This window comes from Passer domesticus, chromosome 2 (genome assembly GCF_036417665.1).
Source record: "Passer domesticus isolate bPasDom1 chromosome 2, bPasDom1.hap1, whole genome shotgun sequence".
In the NCBI taxonomy this organism is placed as follows: domain Eukaryota; kingdom Metazoa; phylum Chordata; class Aves; order Passeriformes; family Passeridae; genus Passer; species Passer domesticus.
This window is the reverse complement of record NC_087475.1, coordinates 21,719,794-21,742,990: the sequence shown is the minus strand read 5'-3', so window position 1 is coordinate 21,742,990 and position 23,197 is coordinate 21,719,794. Positions and strand designations below refer to the sequence as shown.

The following is a 23,197-nucleotide window of genomic DNA, read 5'->3' as shown; positions in this document are numbered from 1 at the left end:
CCCAGGTAAGTTGTTTCATTGCAGAAGGCCATCAGGTTGGTCAAGGACTACTCCTGATAATCTACTTGTCATCCACGTGGAGATGGACTTCAGAGTGAGGCCCTCCACCACTTTTTCAGAGATTGAGATGAGGCTGACTGGTTGGTAAATTCCCTAGGTCTTCCTTCTTGCCTCTTCTGAAGGCTGGGTGACATTTGTTTTCTTCCAGTCCTCAGGCACTTCCCCTGATTGCCACAACCTTTCAAAGGTGATTGTGGTTGGCCTACTTAGGGTGCTCACCAGGTCTCTCAGCACTTGTGGGTGCATCCCATCAGAGCCTAACCAAGGGAAACCTTAAAACAAACACTCCTTTACACAGATCTCCTGTGTCAGAGATTCCTGAAGGCTGGTCTTGTCAAAGAAGACTGATGCAAGAAAGGTGGTCAGCAACTCTGCTTTCTCACTTGTCCTCTGTTACCACAGTCCCCATTCCATTAATTCCAGATGTGTGGCCTTCCTTGCCTCATTTCTACCCACTCTGACAACCTCTCTGTATTCATTCCAAGTGGTCTGACCCTGTTTCCATCTCCTGTGTATTTCCTACTTGCATTGGAGAAATGACACGAGATTTTTATTCATCCACACAGGTCTCTTGCCCACTTTGCCAAATTTCTTGCTCACCAGGATGCATCATTCTTGAGCCTTGCAGAAGTGATCCTTAAGATCAACTAGCTGTCCTGGATCCCTCTTCCCCACAGGATTCTTCCAAGAAGATCCCTAAAGAGGCTAAAGCTTACTCTCCTCAAGTCCATGCTTACTTGCTGCCCTGCCTCTTTCTTGCCTCATACTGAATTCCACAATCTCATTGTCACTGCAGCCAAGGCTGCCCTCAACCTTTATATCTCCAACATGGCCTTCCATGTTAGTTGTAGTAAGGTTGAGCAGCACACCGTTCCTTGTGGAATCTTCCAGTACCTGCCACACTAATACAAACCTCCTCCACCAAGGTGCTGAGAAGTAAAAGGAATTTGCATTTTTAAAAGGTTAACTGAATTCCCTGAATCACTTTGAAAATTTTATCTAGTTAAAGCAATTGTTTAACTTTGCATTGCAAAACACAAAAAATCAAAGCCTTGCTGGAAAGACAATATTATGCTTAAGTTTAGCTCCGCTAAAAATTTGGCCAAGTTTACATTTATTTATTTTCTAAATATAGCAAAGCTGCTTTCTTAAGGAAAATATATTACCTTCCCAAGAAAGAATGAAAAACAGAGTAACATGACTGCAAAGCACATTTTAAGTAATTTAAAACTTAAACTATCATTGTTTTGTAATACAATATAATATTAATTTGTAGAATTCTTACACTGGTTTCAAGATACTGATTCAATCTTAAGGTAAAGTTCATGTGGATTCGATAAACTTGGGAGTGACTCAGAGAGATATTCTTGTAACCTCTGCCCTGCTTTAAAACCTGGAATACTTTTCTTGTGCGATTCCTTCTTTGTTGGGCAGACACAAACCATTGGAAAACCTTTCAGATTACTTACCACAGTAGGCTTTGCAACTAATTTTTTTTTTTTAATTTATCAGGATCACTATGGAACAAGGCCCTCATGCTTTCCTGCAAAGGCACTTCAGTTATCATTAAATATGTGCTTTGCACATCTGTTTGATCTTTTCAAGAAGAATTTTAAAAATGATAAGATTTCATTGCAGAAGTGAAATCCTTAGCAGGATTATGTGGCACAGCTAATAGGAAATGTTCCATTCCATTATTTTCTTATATTGACACTGTTATACCCTGGATTTTAATACTGATAAAAGCAATCAACTTTGTTTTATTCACCTGCAACAGAACAGTCAAAAAAATCGGCGCATTTTCCCTTTTATGTCTACAGAAGCTAGATCAGCGAATGTGTAACCTCATTCTTTAAAGTACACCAGAAATCAACGTGTGTTAAAATCAAAGGTTAGCATCAGCATTTAACATCAATTGCATTATTGAAACAATACAGAACAATGCTACTTAGATTTAATTCCATTTTCAGTACAACCTTCATGAATAAAAAGGCCTAAATTATCATAGAAACATGTTTTTAGGACGTTTAGGCAAATTTAGAATGAATGCAGCTTCCATGAGGTTTATGAACAGTCAGCAACAAATGTGCAATTCCTCTTGAGCTAAACCCACTAAAGCTCCCAAATTGTTGTTGCTTCCACCCAGGCACCATAGAAAGACCCTTGCACAGGACAGTCAGTTTACAATTAGCCCATCTACCCTTTAGGCGTTCAGGGTTTAAATGCCAGAATGGGAAAGGAGCATCAGTGGAGCCACTGGGATTTGTGTCAAGAATACTTTCCAAAAACTCAGGTTCAAGATAAAAATTAAATACCCAAACTGAACGAAATGTTGAATGTTGAAATACCCTCGTGCTATTGGAGAAAGATTTTTAAGTTATTGACAGTTTTACTCTCTTCTGACCAAAAATACTGAAAAAACCACAAATGAGACACCAGTTTCTAGCCAGTGTAAACTTTCTTAAAATGACAGAATTATGTTGGTTTAACTACGTTTGATATGTATCCTCCAACATGGTTCCTTTGTCCTGAAAGAGTAAATCACTTGGTTTTAACTTTTGTTATTTTATTACAGGTTGAGGTTTCCAAATAAAATATAAACAGTTACTTCTGAAAACAGGCTAAGAAGAAAAGCATTTAATCTACAGTCAAGAGACTGAAAGCAGATAGGAAAAAACAGGACTTACCTTTGAACACTGTTTATGATTCTGGCACCAAGCAAGTGACCCATTGTTCTGAAAGACAAAGGAAATATACATGAATTGTAATATTTCTTTCAGGCTAGACATGCTCACCCTAACATATTTAAATGGAATACACCATCCAGTTCTGCTCAGACAATGATGTTGTGCCACAATGTAAGTACCAATCCTGACTGCTAGTCCCTTTTGTGGAGTTAAAGGCTCACACAAGTGTAAAGTGAACATTAAAAAGTTAGGAAAGCATTTCAGCAGGCAAATTTGGTGGAAAACTGAACAAAGTCATCTTTCAGTCCATCTTTGTAAACACTTGCTGTCTAGAATTGCTAAGTAGTAGGCAAAAGGTTAACACTTACATTTAAGAAATTTATATAGATTAGTAGTGATTCATGAAAAGTCCATTAGTTGCATTTCAATATTGCTCAACATTTAAAACATATTGTCAAGCAAAGATAATGAACAACCTTTACATAAATGTTTCTATTCATTTAAATGCAATATGAGTTTCCCAAAAGACACCTGTGTCAGTTTTATTTTATATTTTTGATAATAAAGTGCATTTCCAAGATAAGGAAACACGATAGCTCTAATTAATCCTAACTGCAGTAGAACAACCAGTACAGTATAACATGCAAAATAATAATATAAGCTAAAGGAAAACATGATGAGAAGAGCAAGACAAGTATGAAACTGTCAAAGGGGCAAACAACAACTTCTTGTTCTTCTAGAGATGTTTCTGAAAGGTCAGTTTTGAAAAAAACTCACAACCCAGAAGTGTACGTTTGAGGTGTTAAAAGATGAAACAAAATAATTGTTTACTTTCTGTATAGTGGAAGACTGAAACAACATCAGGAAGACCTAAATGACTGAACATGAGAAATGGGGTACAAACCCTGCAACATATCCTAAGCTGACGTACTTAGGACATTACATGCATGTACTTCTTCCATCATTTATAAATCCATACTCTGGAAAAAGAATGGCTGAAGAGTCTGGTAAATCTGCTGTTCAGAACTGGCCTACAATTGTCAGTCTATGAGGGAGTAAAAGGACACCTTTTCATAGGAATTAGGCAAGGTATTCACACAGGGAATGTGACTGCAGTATTCTGTCAGTGTTGGCACCAACTCTAAATCTGGAAATCAGTTTCCAAGGAGGAGGAATTCAGGTAAGCCAGAATGCAAAGTACTAATATTGCAGCTCTATATATTTTTCTCTTTTTTCTTTTTTTTTCCTTTTTTTTATTAGAGTGATGAAAATAATGGAATGGCACACATATGTTACATATGTTGGTTTCATATGGCATAATTTTCCTCACAGTATGATCTATGCTTTGGATTTGTGCTGGAAGCAGTGTTGATAACATGAGGATGTTTTTGTTACTGCTGAGCAGTGCTCACAAACAGCATCAAGGCCTTTTCTGCTCCTCACCCCATCTCACCAGGAAGGGCTGGGGGTGCACAAGGAGTTGGGAGGGGACACAGATGGGACAGATGACCCCAACTGACCAAAGGGATACTCCATAAAACATGGTATCATACTCAACATATAATGCCAAGGGGAGGAGGAGGAAGGGATAGATATTTGGAGTGATGGTGTTTGTTTCCCCAAATCACCACTAAGCATGACAAAGGGGATAGCTTCTGTGAAACAGTGAAATAATTCCTTGCTTTGCTTGTGTGCATGGCTTTTGCTTTACCTGTCTTTATCACAACCCATAAGGTTTTTCTACCTTAACTACTATGATACTCTCCCCAGTCCCACCCACAGATGAACTGAATGAGCTCATGTCAAGCTTTGTTGCCAGCTGGCTCTTAAACACAACAATACAAAACTTTTTATGTATAAAACTCACACAGATTAAGTAAAAATTATTCTGCCAATATACAATTCAGAAGGAGAAACCGATACATTAGAATCATGTAATGGAGACAACCACAATAGTTTTTCAAAACTGCAGCATTGTGCTCTGATCTCAGCAACGTTTGTAAGCTTAAATACAGTTTTCTACCACAACTATGAAGCCTATGCTTTGAAGCTGGATCTCTCTTTGTGAATGTTTTAGAAGATCATGTTTATGCATGCCTTCATACAAGTATGTAGTCATATGTTCACAAAAGTTTCCAAGATGTGGCCAGCAGGTCAAGGGAAGGGATCGCCCTCTTTTAATCTGCTTTCATGAGGCACACATGGAGTACTGCATGCAGTTCTGGGATCCTCAGGACAAGAAAGTCAGGAACCTGTTGGAGCGGGTCCAGGGAAGGACCACTAAAATGATCTGAGGATCAGAGCACCTTTCAATAAAGGCTGAGACACTTGGGGTTCTTCAGCCTGGAGAAGAGAACGCTCCAGAGAGACCTTATTGCAGCCTTTTGTTATATAAAGGGGACTTGCAAGAAAGAGAGACCAAGGCCTGTAGGGACAGAACAAAGTGCAACAGATGAAAACAGAGAGGGCAGATTTAGATTGGATCATAAAAAGTTTCTTCCCTAGATAAGGGTGGTGAGAGGGGAACAGGTTGCACAGAGAAGTGGTGGATGCTCTATCATTAGAACTGTTCAACAACCAGCATGAACTCACAGAAGATCCCAGGGCAGGAGGGATGAACTAGATGATTTTTAAAGATCCCTTCCAACTTCCATCATTTTGTGACTTCAACAATCTCCATAGTCAGAATCACAGAATGATTTGTCATTCATCATAACTCTTAATCTGAACCTCAGAAAATTTATATGCCTTTTTTTTAATATGAGCTGAAATGCTAACAATTTCTACTCCTGTATTACCAAGGAAGCTATGGGGATAATAAACATAAAGACATATTCACTCTTTTTCACTCCTTTCCACTTATTTGCAGTTATTTAGGAGCACTTTAAAACAATCAGTTCATACCATTTAATTTCAATATTTTATGAAAATTTATTTTATCTTTCTGCAGATTACCATGCAATACTACTTAATATTGTACCATTTTTATCTGTCATTACGGTAAAATTTAGCTAAAACTGAGATTTGATAGCATAAGATTAGCTAACTATGAGCACCATCTCGGGTCCAACCCCTTTGGAAAGAGACATAAATAAAAGAAATAAAACTTTAGAATAGCTGTAAATAACATAAGCTAGTGGGAATTCTTTAGTATTACTCTCAATGCTGTATGAGGATTTATTATTTCCATTTACAAATCTAGCCAGCAGCAATGTTAAAACAATATTTTATGTGCTAGTTTCAATTTATCCCCCTTTCTTCTTCACATAAAATGTGACAGAAGTAGCTGATTGCAATAACAGATCAGTAGCAGCTCACCACTTTGTTTCAGTTACGCTGCTACTTTCCACTGGACTAGAAAATGCACCTCTGCTTTTAAATTAGATCTGTTACTTGAGGCAATAAAGCCATAAATGCCCAGATGTGTGGTTCCCCTACTTGATAACTTCAACATCTACAACTGTTTTAATTTCTCTACTGAAACCTATCAGCACTTGAGTTAAAATGTAAAAATATTGTTTAGCAACTTTAACATGGTGTGAATGATCTTTCATTGTATAAGGAAAAACAAATTCTACAGGCTTCCTTTGAACAGCAAGGTATCAGAGCAAGCACAAATTCTAAATGAAGGCTCTCCTCCCCATTCTGCATCCTAACACATGGTTAATCACAAACATTCAGCTGTGATTATTGCTCATGCCTGTGTACCTGGCTGAAACCATAATTTCAAATAATCAGCAATTTGTGTTTTCTCCATAGCATTTTACATTCTTCCACACTGCATTCTCAGTTCCCTCATGTCCATTTTTCTTCAAACCCAATTCTGACTTCACTCATGCTGGTGAGACTTTTGACTTCGTCTTTAGTGGTGGCTTCAATCTGCAGTGCAGAAATGGCCTCAAGGAAGAGTTAAATACCATTTTTCCTACCCATTTATAAACTTTGCACAGCGTATCTTCAGGGCAGCCTTGAAACATCCTAATCTGCATACCGAAGAGAGCAAACTGCACTCAACAGGGTAAACTCCAAGTATCCCATCTTCACAGGCCTGGCACATCATATGAAAGATGTCAGGCAGAGGAAACTAAAGCAGTCTCCAACAGCACATAGGAGATGGATTAGAGGAACTCGGGTCACCACCTGAGCCCCACACATTCAATCTGCCAGGAAGGAAATGGTAGACAAACTTCGAGAATCAGACCTTCAATGACCAGGGCTGTTTGACATGTACAAGAAAAAGAGCTTACAAAAGCAAAACAGGAGGGGAAAAAAACTAAAACAAAACAACAGATAAATATTACAAGACTCACAGGATTACAAGATCATATTACAACATTCATTTCAGCAAGTATTTGTGAACACTTTATTTCCTTTGTTAAACTACAGATGCCCTTCGTCCTAAACAATTAAGACAAACATATATATTCTGTGCCTTGAAAAAAGGAAAGCTGTCCAGCATCTCTTGTAAGAAAAAAAATACATGTAGAGAAGCAAGGAAAAAATCAATCTTCTTCTACCTACAGTGGGCCCCATGGGGGGCAAAAAAGTTAATAACATTCACAAGCAAGTACAAACTGGTCTTTAATTGGAACAGCATAAAAAAAAAGTATAAAATTACTCAATTTGCATCGCTGTCCATAATTATGTTAGGAGATACAACCCTTCTTTTGAAATGCCAGACATGAGCTATGAAAATTAACTAGCTGCTATGACAGTAGCTGCATATCTATTATCAGTTTTGGAAGTCTCTTCTTCCCTGCCCAATCTTCAATCCACATTTATGTGAAACCACTGTCTCTCAGAAGTGGCCTCTCCTGACGACCTCACTGATTCTTTCAAAATGACAAAAAAGCACAGAAATAAATCTTTCAAATAACAGTACCCACTGAAGTAAAACAGAACATTTAAGTGGACAAATCAATAACTGCTGCAATGATGAATTTAAAAAGAGGCTCCCAATATACATTTTCTGTACTGCTTCAAAAATCTCAACATCTTGAAGTTAAAAGTAACAGCAAAGTATAATTTGGGTTTAACATGCATTTCCTGACTGCATGTTCACTATGACACAAATTAATACAGGTACTTATCTATGCCAGTGCTGTGTGTCCCCTGGCCCAGCTCTGAAATGTGGAACCCAAATACAAAAGTATAAACTTAGGAATGAATTTCATGTAAGTCTGTACACTTAGTGGGGAGAGATATCAAAACCAACAGATAGGAAATGCCAAATAAAAATTTATTCCTTAAAGCCCTTCTATCAAGATTAAACACAAACTTGTAGTAAATGTATAGGCAGGGGAACCAAAGTACCACCTCTCCTGGTCTATGGCATTTAGTTATGCTTTTGTATATAAATAACAGGAATATATTTTTATTTGAAAATAATGCAGGAAAATGAAGAGAGGACACCCTGTTATACAACACTATGAACACCTACCCCAGAAGTTTTTCACCAAGTTACAACAAATTTAAGCCCTTATGCACTTTGAGATCACTGAACAACAGGCTGGAATGAAGACTAAAACCTGGCCAGTGAAACCAAACCACTCTGTAGAAATGAACAGGAGAAACATGGAGTTGCAGGTGGTGAAGGACTAAGTTATGAAGTTCAATAGAGAGGTCAACCTCAGAAACAAGACTGGCTCTTTCAAGGGTAACTTATGCAAACATATTTTTAGCATTGTTTCTACTACATGCTTGCCCAGTGAATGTCAAGTTTGAAGACCATTCGTTGGAGAAGCCGTGGATAAAAGAAGAACAGTATGAGATGAAAACACCCATAAAATAGAACAAATTAGCAATACTATTCTGGTTCCTTGGCTTCTGTTCAGGAAAGAAAGGAAGGAAATACAAACTGAAATGACATTTTGCTCTTTATATAGTTTCTGATTTCATTGTACATTTTCTGTATTTTACAGAAATAATTCCTTAGTAAGGGATTTCTTTTGCCTTATAATGCTTCTAATAAAGAATGAAACTGAAAAAAGTAAGCATCAACAAATAATAAATTGAATGTTACTGCATAGCTTTGAGCCATTACCATCTGCCCTGTCAGCAGATCCCAGGAAGAAGAGATTGGTACCTTCCTCTCCACTTCCCCTTTTCAGAGAGCAATGAGGTCACCCTTGAGACTCCTCCCCCTCTCCAAACTAGACAAGCCCAAAATCCTCAGTCACACCTCTCAGGACATCTTCCAGGCCTGTCACTTGGCTCTGTTGCCCTCCTCTGGGAGCATTCAAGGACTTTCACATCCTTATTAAAATGTGGGGCTCAGATCTGTGCACAGCACACTTGGTGAAGCTGCACCAATGCTGAATACAATGGGATAATCACCAATTTGAGCAGCTGGTGGTGCTGTGTTTGATGAACTCCGGGACGTGATTTTCCCTCTCAGCTGCTTTGGAACCCTGCTGATTCCTATTCAGCCTGATGCTGACCAGTCAGCCCAGGTATTTTTCTGCAGGGCTGTTCAACTCCTCCTCTGCCAGTTTATACTTGTGCCCAGAATTATGCAAAATCCAACGTTTTTTACTTGACAAATTTCATCCAATTAACCATTGCCCAATGCTCTAACCTATCTAGATTCCTATGCAAGGCCTCTCATCCCTCAAAAGAAGAACCAGCACGTCGCAATTTGGTATCATCAGCAAACTTGCACAAATGGTGCATTCACCTGCTGCATCCAGAGCACTGATAAATGTACTGAACAGAGCTGGCTCTAGAACTGAACCCTGAGGAGCACCAGTGATGACCAGACACCAGCCAGATGTGGCCCCATTGATTACAACCCTTGAGCCCTGTCCTTCAGCCAGCACACCATGAGCCCACTCATCCCACAGCTGTCCCTGGCATTCCCTGCCCCTGGCTCATCTTTTGCCATGCCTGAGGCTGTTGATGACCCTGATACCAGCACCCAGCTCTGCCCACCCATCAGGGAGGCCACAGCCTGCTATGAGGTCACTCCCAGCCTCTGGCTCTCCATGCCCTGGAAGCCAGCCCAGGCTGAGACTGACAGCACAAGACTGTGCTTTAAGGTCTAAAATAACTTCTTCATTTACTCCTGATGTATAAGTAATGCCCCTATTCTAGTTAGTAAAAGCACAAAGGAAAACTTCAACACCAAAAACAAATAAAGATCACCCAAACAAGAGAAAACAAAAAAAGCATATGAAACCTACCAGAACAAAACAAAAACAGCAACAAAAATATACTGCATAGAACTCTAATGTGAGAAAAGTAGGAGCTCAAACAGCACTCAGCACCATATTAGTCACACTGTTTAATATATTACTATCAGATAACTTTAGGCCTGTGTTATATAAACACATGTAGAAATTCAGCATTAAACTTAATTATGTATATATACTTCCTCTGACATCTTATAATGACATACAACTCTTAAAGAAAAAAACATGAAAAAACCCAAAAAAACACTGAGCAACAGTATCCTGAAAAAAGAATCTGAGGGCAAGAACACATTTTGGAACAAACACCTGAAGTTATTCTGTTACTGTAACTAACTGTGATTCCTCACAACTAAATCAAATGTACAATGCCCTTAGAGGAAGCTACTTTTATACCACAGATGTTTAAACCATAGAAAAGTCAATGGTGGTTACTGATTAATCCAAAGTAATTAAGTTAAAGAGATGACTGAATACAAGAAATACTTATAAAACTGATCATCCTAAAAATTCGTTCTCTTAATTCACAACTATAAATCGAAAGTAATTTATCATGGGTCAGAGTGTGACTCTCACTGCCACCTAATTTTAAATATCTGGATTTGACACCAGAAAATGGATATCGCAAATGGGTTTTCTTTTGGATTTATGTGACTGTCCTGGCTTGTAAAGTAGGCATGTATTCTATTTTGCCATCTCTTGGGGGTTAGGCAGTTTTTCTTATCTCTTTCAAGAACAATGACACTGCCAGGAAGATAATCTCCTGCTGATGGGCTATTGAATTACTCACTGTGGCTGGTAAGATTAGTTACATCATCCCATTGAGAGATGCTCCACCCAGAGGGAGGAGCCAAGCATCCCTGACACCATAAAACAAGCATTTCTGAGACCACAGACAGCCTTCTTCGCTGGATTTCCGAGAGGAATCAGGAACCAAGGCCCAGCTGCTCCTTCGCCGCATTTTCAGAAAAGATCTACACCCTTCTGCAGATCGCCGCTCCAGGAGGAGCAGCCACCATCTGGCTGGACTACTATCAACACCCTGACTTCTCAGGGTGTCAGGTTTTTTTTCTCATTCTGCTAGTGGTTTTTTTTTGCTTGTACTAAATTACATTGTTATTTCGTTTTTTTTCTTCCTAGTAAAGAACTGTTATTCCCATTCCCATATCTTTGCCTGAGAGCCCTTTTAATTCTGAAATTGTGATAATTCGGAAGGAGGGGGTTTACCTTTTCCATTTCACAGGAGGCTTTTGCCTTCCTTCACAGACTCCTGTCTTTTCAAACCAAGACAGTGACATTGCCATCATCTGTAATGTGCTAGCTCCTATCACAAGATATGGTGGGTCCTCCTGTAGATGGATGGCTAAAAATAGAACTATATTGTCCTAAACTTTGTGTTGATATTTCTTAAACAGTTTATACAAAGTCAACCTTTATTGTTGTTACAGACCAAAACATTAAAAGATACAACTTCACATACACCAAAAACAGAAAAAAAAAATTAGACCGGAGTAATTAAAAAAGGAATTCAGAAAATTCCCAACATCACCTATATCACAAACCACAACACTATTTGCTCTCTGGCTGTCATCATTAGTAGGTTCCTAGAAAGACAATCATCAAAATCCAAAGGCCCTTACCAATGAAACGGCAAAAGATCAGTAGTTTTGAAAATAGACTGCATTACTTGGATTAAATTTGCATCTCTAAGTATGGGACACCTTTACTCTTTTTCGAGCACTGTCTTCTCAAATGCACAGAAAAACTACTCATAAACACAAGCTGTAAAAACAAATGAACACAGGAATCCTTGTGTCTCCACACACTTGTGAGTTATGACTGCCTTCTTGTGGTTTCACAGACTTCACTCTTACCACTTCTAAGACTGATCTCAACTGAGGTCTTATTCTGTTTAGCAGAAGTCTTTACCAATATGTAAAAGAATCCAGATGAAATAAACTTCACTTCTTGCAACAGGAGGAATTAGACACACAGACACTAACTTGAAGATATTAAAGCTATATATTCAATCTCAAACTATATTTGGACCAAATTTGAACACATTTTTTGGGATTAAGTAATCCAGTTGAAGTGAACAGAAACTAGTCTAACAGCATTAATATGGGAAGCAAAAGATAGCTTGTCAATGACTTGTTCATAAACTCTATTTCAAAATCCCCACCCATTCAAAATGCTAATGCACCTCTTCTGTTGTGTCATAAACTTGTTTTGCTATACATATGAAATAATGAGATAATAAAAGTATATGCTGGCTCAAGGATGTGACAGAAGTGTAGCCTTGGGAAATTAACATCAAAAAGAACAAAATGCATTCTAAAAACATAATGCTTGCTTATGTAAAATACAATATAAATGTAGACATATACAACCTACAGCTGGTTCTCAACATACTGTAGGATTCAATGCTTCAGAAATGTTTGCATGCTGCTTTGAATGCTGATTTGATTTTATAACTGAAAACTACAGTCCGTATTACTATTCTGTATAAGATTACTGGTTAGTTGGGTGACTCCCCACAGCATGTGATATGGTTTGTTTATCACAGGCTGCATTTGCCTCCACTGCCTACCAACAGAGCATTCCAGAATCAGCTACAAACACCCCTAGGAAGTCATGTGGACCACAGAAACACATCTATTGAGCAAAACAGCTGGTCTTGATGGGCTTGATATATGCACTACACATATTTCAACTTTCCCCTTTCCTTCAACTAATTCTAGTCTGGTCCCATGGACACTATGCCCATTAGTTGCTAAAGCACATTACATCTCCCTGGATTATCTCTCCCAGTTATGTTAATCCAGAAGTCCAGTGCATGACCTCTCGGACTGGTCCGTAATGCAAAAGAAAAGGAGATCATGACTTAAGAGACTCACTCCCAAAACAAATTCTGATCCACATTAAAACACTAATGTGTAGTGGCACCTAAGACATTTCTAACATCTCTCAAACATACAAAATTAGTAATTCAGTGCTTCCTATTACACTAAATTTTCCTCAAAAGCCATAGTTTCAGGGTCAGTCACGGCAGTTTTCCTTTCTGAACTTGCAAAATGCTTAAGGTTCTGTTGCCCCACATCCTTAAAACTAACCACAAACACACAATAAGAATAACAACCATGCATTTTTATATCAACTAAAATGTCTATTATAAATAGTCTAACCATAAAGTACACAAACATGGAATGGTCCATGTATATTGCATTGTCATGGAGTAATTTCTGATTCCAAAAACTGCTAAATGCATTGTACTGTACCACACACTGGCCATGTGATGTTTCACTGCATTTTCTCCTATTCTGTTCTGGCACGTGTGAGAGGGACATCATTATATACTACACTTGTAACTTTGGCAAGAGTATGGATACACACACCTGTCCTTCAAGCTTAGCAACTCTTCAGTAGCCATGTTACAACGACTCAGTCAGGTACCATCAAATTATACACTCACATTCTTGGGCTTGAGAGACTATTTATTTCCAATATAATCACATGAAATTCACAAGATAAATTTCAGGGATGCATTTCCTTTCTCTTTGGCATGTGTTACTAGTTTGCAAGACACTAAATATTTCAAGCCACACTAGCAGCCACATCTCCACAAGCTGATGGATACATATATTTTCATTTCCCTTTTAAAGGAACACAAATGAAAATACAAATTCCATGAAGCGCCTTTCTCAACATAAAATATTTGTGACAAATATCTCCTTATTCCTATTTTCTTGATGTATTACTATAAAATTTTTCCTCTTTGAAGGCAATAAACTCAAACATAATTGCCAATATGAATACTGTGTTTAATTATCTTTCAATATTTTTAAAACATGTATTAAAGTATAATCTCAGCAGTAAAATTTAGCACAAATTCTACAGACGAAATATGCAGTCTAAAATTTGACCATAACTATTCATTGGTAGCTCCAGAGACCTATTAATATTTGTAACATTTTTTAATACAAAATCATATTTTGGATGAATTATTAAAGTGCACAGAAAAGCTCTCAAAAGTAAGGTGTAAAATTTAACACAGTCCTTGGAGGTCTAAGAGTTGTGTAAACAGTCTTTGGGGATTTTTGTTCCATTTTCCACAGAAGAACTGTCTCAGTGAGTGAAGTGCACCTCACCAGACCTGGGATTTCCTAGAAACATTTGCAAAAGGGTTGTGGCCATTAGAGATTTTTTCAAATAAAAATGACCCTTCGACTTAAGCAGAATAGCCTATCTGCAATCTGAACCAAACCCACCACAATATTGTTAGAAACAACACACACACAAAAACAGTCATTCACCACAACAGTTAAAGCAGCATTTCTGAAACAAAAAAACAAGTATTATTTTCCCGATATATTTTAATTATTAATCTTTCCATACATCTGCCTTCACTGTAGATGTTGCAGGGAGACAGAAAAGATGTAATAGGTACAGTTTGATAAGCACAGCTCAACAAAAATTTTATCAGAGAGGTTAACACTCTTCTCTCCATTACTCCTATTTTTTTGGTCCTTGGCCTAACCTTTTGCAACCCAGCTCTCATTTCTGCAGAAGGCTAACACACAGGGCTTCCAAATTAAACCCTTCATAAAGACTAGGAGATGCCAGTAGCATCTGCTCAGATACCGCACATCACATCACTTACTGAACGTCCTTCTCCCAACAGTGTCACGCAGGCGGAGGAAGTCATGGTGCCTTCTCCAGACCAGCCAGTGCTGCTGTCTTTCCCCAGCTCCCAGACCTATAAACCCTGTTGGTGTTTGTGTGCAGACCACATTCTTACTCCATTCCTATTGTAAGGAATGGTAACAGATCCCACAACAGCAGAAGTTGCGATGACATTATGGTGACAATGGATGAAAAACAGGCCTCGAGCAAAGGAGCACACCAAAGGGTGGGTGAGTCTTTGCCTTTCCACTTGAAATTTAACACATCTGCTAACCTGATCCTCGCTGAGCCCCTTTGGGCCTGCAACACTGCCAGCATATTTCTGAGAGAAACAGCCTTTTAATGCAAGTTACAATAGATTATTCCCGTTTTCTTAGGGGCTTTTTCCAGTTTAAGAACTGTATGCTACAAGAAATTTACATTCCATGGGACAATTGCTGCAGTCCAGTGTTCTAGACCACCATGCAAGCCACCTAAGACTGTGAAAGGACAGATGAGAGAGAGAAGAAATCAACATTAAATTCTACTGATACCAATATACTAAAACTACTCATGCAATTCAAGGTACAGGGGTATTAACTTGATCTTTCTTCACTGACAATCTTCAGTGGAAAATTTATGTTGCTTCATCACATTGCCATAAAATTCCCTACAAACATAAAAGCACTTCATATGTCAGGTTTTTAGAATACAGTCTTAACTAACTAATGAAGACATACCATTAAAGGAAAATAAATCTCCCTTCAAGGCAGAACTGAAGCATTTGTCATTAACACATATGGTTACCAGAGATGTAGCTGTTATGCAGAACAAGCATTTGCTGACAAGTCCATCATGTTTCAAACCATCCTGGCACCAGGTGAAAGAGCTAAAAATTAAATCAGGTTAATTTGCATTGAAGTTTTTGAAAGGCTTGTAACATGAGAGATGTCAAAGCACAACCTAAGTCCCTACCCAAGCCACAGTATTTTAAAGCAGTCACTTAATGTAAACAATTGGGTATGGAATTTCACAGAACTCCACTGCAGGGATCACACCACTTGTGAAGCTCAGCATTTGCTTTTATATCTTTAATCTAAATCAACAGCCACAAAAGAATAAGGATATATATTGTAATATATATCCTTAAGCTCATAAAATGTGGATGACTGCAGTTAATACCGGTTGTCAATAACATGTACTATCAGCAGGCATTTAATATTAAGATTCTGTTTCTCTTTCTTAAATCACATTTTTCTGCAGAACTGACAAATATTTCAGTTGTTCCTTTTTGGAAAGTCACTTGTACTGGTGGTATGCTCCAGGAATTATGTCCCAACTATAAGGTTTCCTTCCATTTTACTAGTCTTGTCACCTGTGTAAAGCAACGAAGAAAGAAAGCCAGTGAAGGGGGTTCTGGTACTACATGTACCAGATTGATAATATTCAAGTTTCTTTTTCATTGGACTGAGGAGCTCTGCTCGATTTACTTTCTCAGTAGGAAGTTCATGGGTGAGAACAAGTTAACTGAGGCTTGATCTATACCAGATGGATCTCCTAGGTATGACTAAGCATCTTAGAGGCATAAAAATTTGACATCTGCCCCTATTATTAAGAGCACAAGCTATGCCTGTTGATGAAACTTAAAGGGATACTTTGGTATCCCTGAAGACACCTGGATACATGGAGTAACAATCAGAAACTGGGCAGTATCTCACCTTTTAAAAAAATATTTTTCTGTTGTCTTTAGAGGTACTTGTCTCCAGTTACATTAAATTGCTTCTACCTTCCCTTGTCACCTGAAAGAATCTCTTCTACAAATATTTAAGGGTGCTTTACATCTACCATATAACTGGCAATTCAGTTTTACTTTGTTCTAATGGCATTGTGTTATTTACTACCACTGAACTGAAAAGAAAGATGTCATGATACAAATTCAAGTTAATCTTCTTTAAACAGCATACTGAGAACTTTCTTGTTTTTATTGATAAACTCTAAACAGATATTTCTAGTATATTTTCACAGGCCTAAGCTTATTTCCATTGAAACCATTGGATGCATTACTATCAAGTGTAGAGATATCAGACTCAGGCCAGGAAAACCCCAAAAAAATCCCATCTTAAGCTATTAACTATATAAATAGAAGAATCAATGAGTATCAGTCAGAAATCTGAAAGATCCCCAGGTGAATTAAACAACATGAGCCTACCCTACATTAGTTTTTAAATGTCTTCAGTTTTTAAAACTAAACAAGTCATGTTTTTTATTCCAAAACAAAGGCAGCCAGAATATCCTTTAGTAAACTGTAAATGTTCACTCTTCTACAATTGGGAAAACAGCTGAGGTTAAGCTTAACTTTCAAGTTTAGTGCACACCGCTGCTCTTTTTTTCTACAAAAGGACACAAGAAGAAGACTTGAAATAATTATTGGCTGCTGTTCCGCATCAACTGCCACTGAAAATTCCGGCTTTGATGCTGTCCAGGGCTCAAACACACAGGTGTGAATCTATGAATAATCCAAATCTTTTACAAGACGAATTAATATGCTACATGTGCAGCATGTGTGCATTTCTGCTCCACTTGGTCAGTGAGGATCCACTGGACAGAAAACCCATGAAACTTACCAGAAAGCTACTGTCTTTCTCATTGTGTATTCAACTTTTTAACTCAAAGAAAAAATCCAGCAATAAGCTCCTAGCTGTAAAAATCTACATCTTCTTTCCTTATCTAACCTGACAAACACATCCCATAGCTGCTCCTAAGTAGTATATATGAAGTGACACACTCTTCATTAATTGGATTATTTTTACCTCTTTGTGTCAGTTTGTCTAAACCCAAATGTTTCTTCCACCTACTGCATATCCAGACTGACCAATGTTTGGCTAGTTCTTGATCTCAGTTCACAGTTGCATTGAAGGAAATTTCAAAACAGAAGAAAGCCTCAAGCTCTTTTAGTTCCAGTTCCCTTCCCAAAATTGTTAGGTACAAATTAAATGTCAACACATTATACACTCTTTGTAACTAATTAAAATGGGGGCAGATAATGGTGTGATTCATTATTGTCTAGTTGTAGTTACACATTAACATGATTTTATTGTTGTCAAAGGAGCTACAACCATCACCTAATCGAAAAAGAAAAAAAAAAAGCCACACAGTTGAAATAGTTTGTATATAGGGATACAAATTCTGGGGAAGAGAATGACAAATAGTCACTGTATTAAGACATCATCATCATAATAGATTGTTATCACCCCTTCCTCACTATTTGCTGCTTCACATATCTGTTCAGCCATTTGCTAAATTCAAAGGAAACCCAAAGTCTTGCAGCACCGAGGTCAAAAAAATGAATTTGTAGTGTCTAGGTCCAAAAATACCCTGAGGCCTGACTGGAATGTTCCAGTCATTAGCAGTTAAAAAATATGATCAGTTAAATACAAATGATGTATTGCTCTATGCTCATGGCCTAAATCACTAGCTGAGAAATCACATTCATGTACATGAACTGAAATTGCTTTTTTTTTCAAATATAAATTACTGTGAAGATAACTTCCCTAAAGAGCAATATATTAGAAAAAGAAAAACAGAACTATGCTTCTAAATTCTCATAAGAATGGCAAGAAAAGTTGAACTATGTTTGCACTAGACTAAATGAGTACATTATTTTCATCCAATCTTCACCATCAGCCTCAATTTCTGACTGTCTGGACACAAGACATTTGCTCCAAAGCAATCATTTTTCCCTCTTATTATCTTATTACAGGATCCATGACAGCTAGATTGCAGCCCTCACTGGCAAAAAAAAAACAGGCTTCACTACCTTGGCCAGGTTTGCAGTTCCAGCTGTGACCACTTGAGGAATTACAGTGGCAGCAGTTTGTCTGAGTTCTGACATGAAAGACAATGTCAGCTAGAACTTGGTTGTGAATTTTCATAGCAGCCTTTCCTGTAACTGACCACTTCAATGAAGACAAAAGGGTTTTCAAAGTATGTTTACCATGTTTCAAAAAAGAAAAATTAAATTTTTTTAACCAAGTAAAATTTCAAGCAGCTGAGAAAGGACAGAAATAAAACATGTTCACAAGAAACAGTTGCAAACAGTTACTCTTCTTACAGACTCATTACGTCTGTTCTCTGCTTCCATAATTCCTTAATTTGAATTAACTGTGTCACAGGATACAGTGCCCTCTACTCTCACATAATTTCTCCTTCCAGTATTGCAAGCCTGCTAAAGTCCACCTATCTCCACCTTTCTCCAGTCTGAGACTCTGTCCCTTTTCTTGCTTCTCCTACAAGTTCTGAAGACATGTGCTCCTCAGCAATGTCAGCTGCTTACCAGGGGAGTCCTGCCCTTTGCAAACTTGAGACAAGTCTCTTCTTTTTTAAAGGAATGTAATTACATATGCATGTACACAACTTCGATGTCACATCTCTTTGACAGTGTAAAGAGATGCATTGATGAAAATGTTATTCACAGAAGACAACAGAAATGCGATTAAAACTTTAGACTGGGATTGTTCCCCAAATCTGGAAATATCTGATGTTCTTTTCAGTGGATGGAAAGAATGTGTGATTCTTTTTAATCAGAGATGAAAAGAACAGCACTCTACTTTCAAGTTTAAAGGGTCCACTTACCTTTCAACACCCCCGGTTCTCCATCTCTTGTGTCTTGTGACCTCTTAGTCATTAAAAGACTGAAAAACAGATACAACTGGAGCTGGGACACCAAGTTCACAGCACTCTACGTTGTTGACTACATGGCCTAGTGCTCACACATGGACCTGATCCAGCTGAAATCAACAGAAGGCTTTTCACAGACTTCAAAGGTTTTTTAAGTATAAAGCCTTATAAGGCTCAGCTGTGGGAGAGATCAAAAAATGAAGATTCTTGGTGCAAACTCCTAGGCAAGGCATTTTAGTGCAAGGTTTACATTTGCTAGGCACCAGCTACTAAATATCAATACAGATGTGCCTGTCTTCTCTAGGATGCTCCTAATACTCAGTCATTACTCCTACTTCCAATCTTTAAAGACGTGGATGCTGAATTATAGCACTTACTTCTGTTTACAAAAGTTGGCTATGTACTCCAATTCAGACAGAGTAAGAATTCACATAGAATGGCCAGTGGAGATGTAGGTCAGAATGTGAGTAACAGTCTCTATCAGTAAACACGATTTCAGCACTCAATCTTAAGAAGATGCCCTTTACAAAATGACAAATTATGAGCATCTGGAAAATCAGTCTGCTTTTCAAGCTGTCTCAGAAATATAATGTTTTGGGGTTTTTTTCCTTATACAGCACTTGCAAAATCAAATACATTTAAATTAAGTTCAGAGTACTAGTTAATCACAGAGGCAACCCACATTCTGACAACAAATAATGCTTTAGCAATAGTTTTAATATGAAGACTACCCATATGAAAAACCTTTTGCTCTGTATTAAGTGGCTATATCTTCCAATGGAAAAAGACTTACATTTTAGAATTGACAAGAGTTTTTCTTTCAGAAGTTTTCTAATGCTTTTCAAAAGCACCATTTCCTCTCCCTCACCAACATGACTGTGACATTCAAACTATTCTTTCCCAATATTTTCTATACATAAAAGGTCTGCTTTAAAACCTATTAGTAATTTCTGTCGGGTTTATGCCGGTATCCAGCACATTGACCAAATTAACAGCAATTTTAATTTTATGAACATAAGCATAAAGAAATTTTTTTCTTAATATGTAACAATACACAAGTAAATGTGAGAAAAATATTTTGGCAGCTCCCATTGTTCAGTACAATTGCTCACCATCCACTTATATTTTCATACAGTTCGCTTGATTTGCATTTAAACTTACACTTGAGACACAGACAAATATTTTAATTTAGGAAAGCAATGAGCAACTCTGAGTCATCAAAGCCACTAGAAAATAATGACCAGACCGTGTAAACCCCTGCACTCATATCAACTATGCAAGCATCTAGTGAGGGCAAAGAGATTTGGTTATGAGAAAGTTAAATCTCCCACTTAGGGAGGTTCAAATCAGAAATCAGGGAGGTTCATACCAGAGCAGGTTACAACAGCAAAGACTAACTATGGCTCGATTACACAATACGGTGGACAATGCAGCTGTTTTCACCAGATGTAACCATAGTCATTCAAAACAAACCTTTAATTTTCACAGGTTTTACCCAAGATTCTGTTGGATCTGTGCAGCTTTTGTTCACGACTGCAGATCTTGATTATCAGGGCACAACAAATGCCAGAATAATTATCCAGATCATATGCCATATGAACATAAAAAACAGGAGAATGATTGGGCCTTTTAATGAGTTTTGAGAAAAACAAAGTAATGACAAATGCTACAATTTGTCTGTGGAAATAAATTAGGAGCAGTGTGCTTTGCAAGACATGAAAGTCAAAATTACTCAACATAAGGGCTATTTTTGGAAAGGAGATGAGTACTGAAACAGCAACAAAAGCAGATGGCACACATCCTCACATTTAGAAAAGGTTATGAACATGTCCCAAGAGAATTAAGCAAAGTTAGTGCCTGGGCAGCCTGTCCATTGGAACTGAAACATTCAGGGAATAAGACACTACGTATCTACCACATATCATTACAGAAGTACCACATATCTTTTCAAAAGATTTAATAAAAAACAATTTATAGTTTCAGAATTATTCAAGACACTTGCAATAAATGGTTTCTCCACAATTTCCAGCTTCTCTACAGCAGAGCACAGAGAGACACATGCATCCTGGATTTTCAGCCTGGCCACCACTTTCCCAGCTGGGACCCACTGCAGATTATTGCAGGTGCAGTCACTTCAGAGTTACAGGCAATTTGAAGGCAGATGTGCTGGCATGGAGACAAGTAGCTTCCTGACTTGTAGGTGAAATCTGGTATTGCTTATCTAGAGGTAATCACTTGCACATTATTTGCTTGCAGATATAAAATCTGAGAACCTTTTATTACTTACTTAAAAGAATTGCCTGTTTTTCTTCAAAAACTTCAGTTGTCCTGAAAGGCAAGAGTCCTTCTACAACACTAAAAACAACCTCCTACCACCATATAGTTATCAGTCATTTGATATAACAAATTTCTAAGGCCTTACTCTTCCCTTTTACAGCTACTAAACATTATGCAACATATGGCTCTATTAGCTTAAAACAATATTTTTCCATACTTTCAAAAACAATTTTGAGTTAGCCTTGGCTCATCTAGCTTAGTACTAATTCCTAAGTACTAAATCACAGTATATTACTATTAGATTTACACTAAATCACATTTACAAGAGGTAATTTCTCTGTAATTTCCTTCCATATATCACAAAATTGGCTTACCGCTTGAGAGATGTCTATGTTGTGTCAAAATTTTCAGCTACAATTCATCCACTTCACAAATAAGTCAACATCACAGAGCCCCTATGTGACCAAGGTCATCCACGGTGTGCCCATTTTAACAAATCTAAACTACCGCTCATGACCCTGTTCAAGCAGCAATCACAATCCTGGATCACAAAACATGTATACAACTCCATGTACCTGGACTTTCCCCTGGTGAATGAAGAAATGGATTTGCTAAGATTCAATTTACTACTGAAGATTACCCCCTCAAAAGAATTTCAACCTACAGTGAGATGTACCAATATCTAAAAGGATGGATAAAATTTGATTTAGCATTAGCATTGTGGTTTCAAAGCACTGACAATCATAAACAGTCATATATATGAATTCATGTAAGAAAACCTAAATAATGAAAATTAACTTAGAAGCCAGTAACACTATTTACAGGCATTATATATTTAAAATGTAGCCAATCCTGTTCTCTGTTCTAGTCACTCCTCCACACCTGCAGTACTAGGTCCAGTACTGGGCTCCCCATTACATGGAAAGAGATGGACTTAGTGGAGGGAGCCCAGAAAAGGAATAATAATATCTCTCACATGAAAAGAGGCTAAAAGAACTGGGAATGTTTAGTCTGGAACAGAAAAACCTCAATGGTTTCTCATCAATGTTTCTAAGTACCTGATGGGAAAGAGTAAAGAAAATGAAGCCAGACTCTTCTCAGTGAAGCCCAGTAACATAACAAGAATCAATGGCCAAATTTGAAACATGGGAAACTTCATCTGAACATTAGAAAACACCTTTTTTGTTACTGTGAGGGTGGCTAAATGCTAGAACAAGTTGCCATGAGGTGGTGTTGAACCTCAGCATATACTCTGCGAGTATATAGCTGTAACCTCTCCAGAGACTCCACACCACAAACACAGGCAATTTTACTGGCAACTACCCCAAATTCTTAAGACATGTTCTACCACCCTCTTAGCTTTTGACCCAGTAAACAAGACTGACCAGTCCTCTGTCTTAAGTAAATTATCAAGTTGCACATATTACGCAGGAAGACACTTGAGCTTGAGAGGTCTATAACAGATCCCAGCTAAGACAAAGATCAACGAGTCCACAGGTCAAAGTAAAGTTTGCTCACCATAACATTTTTAGCCTAAGTAGTTACAGTGATTTTTCAAGCTCTTATTCACAAAGAAAATTTTAATCATGCCAGATGCCAGTTGTAAAACATGTCTCAGATGGCTGGCATTAGAGATTAAAATCCAAA

The 23,197-nt window shown here is 37.8% G+C and overlaps 1 protein-coding gene and 2 long non-coding RNA genes across 4 annotated transcripts in view; 1 reads left to right on the top strand and 2 right to left on the bottom strand.

The window, feature by feature from the left end:
- ANOS1 (anosmin 1) overlaps positions 1-23,197 on the bottom strand; it is a 128,173-nt gene that overhangs the window by 100,442 nt on the left and 4,534 nt on the right. Inside the window, exon 2 of the mRNA XM_064407744.1 lies at positions 2,748-2,795. Coding sequence (XP_064263814.1) covers positions 2,748-2,795 — 48 coding nt within the window. The remainder of the gene's footprint in view (positions 1-2,747; positions 2,796-23,197) is intronic.
- On the top strand, positions 20-10,932 carry LOC135293508 (uncharacterized). Its single transcript, XR_010355620.1, has 4 exons — positions 20-144; positions 2,636-2,918; positions 3,590-3,927; positions 8,141-10,932. It is a non-coding gene; the product is annotated as an uncharacterized LOC135293508 (long non-coding RNA).
- Positions 6,821-21,436, bottom strand: LOC135293509 (uncharacterized). 2 transcript variants are annotated; one of them, XR_010355621.1, is made up of 3 exons: positions 21,276-21,436; positions 19,229-19,451; positions 6,821-6,907 (listed from the first exon to the last, which is right to left on the bottom strand). It is a non-coding gene; the product is annotated as an uncharacterized LOC135293509 (long non-coding RNA). The 2 variants fall into 2 exon arrangements; XR_010355622.1 differs by lacking the exon at positions 6,821-6,907 and adding an exon at positions 13,965-14,097.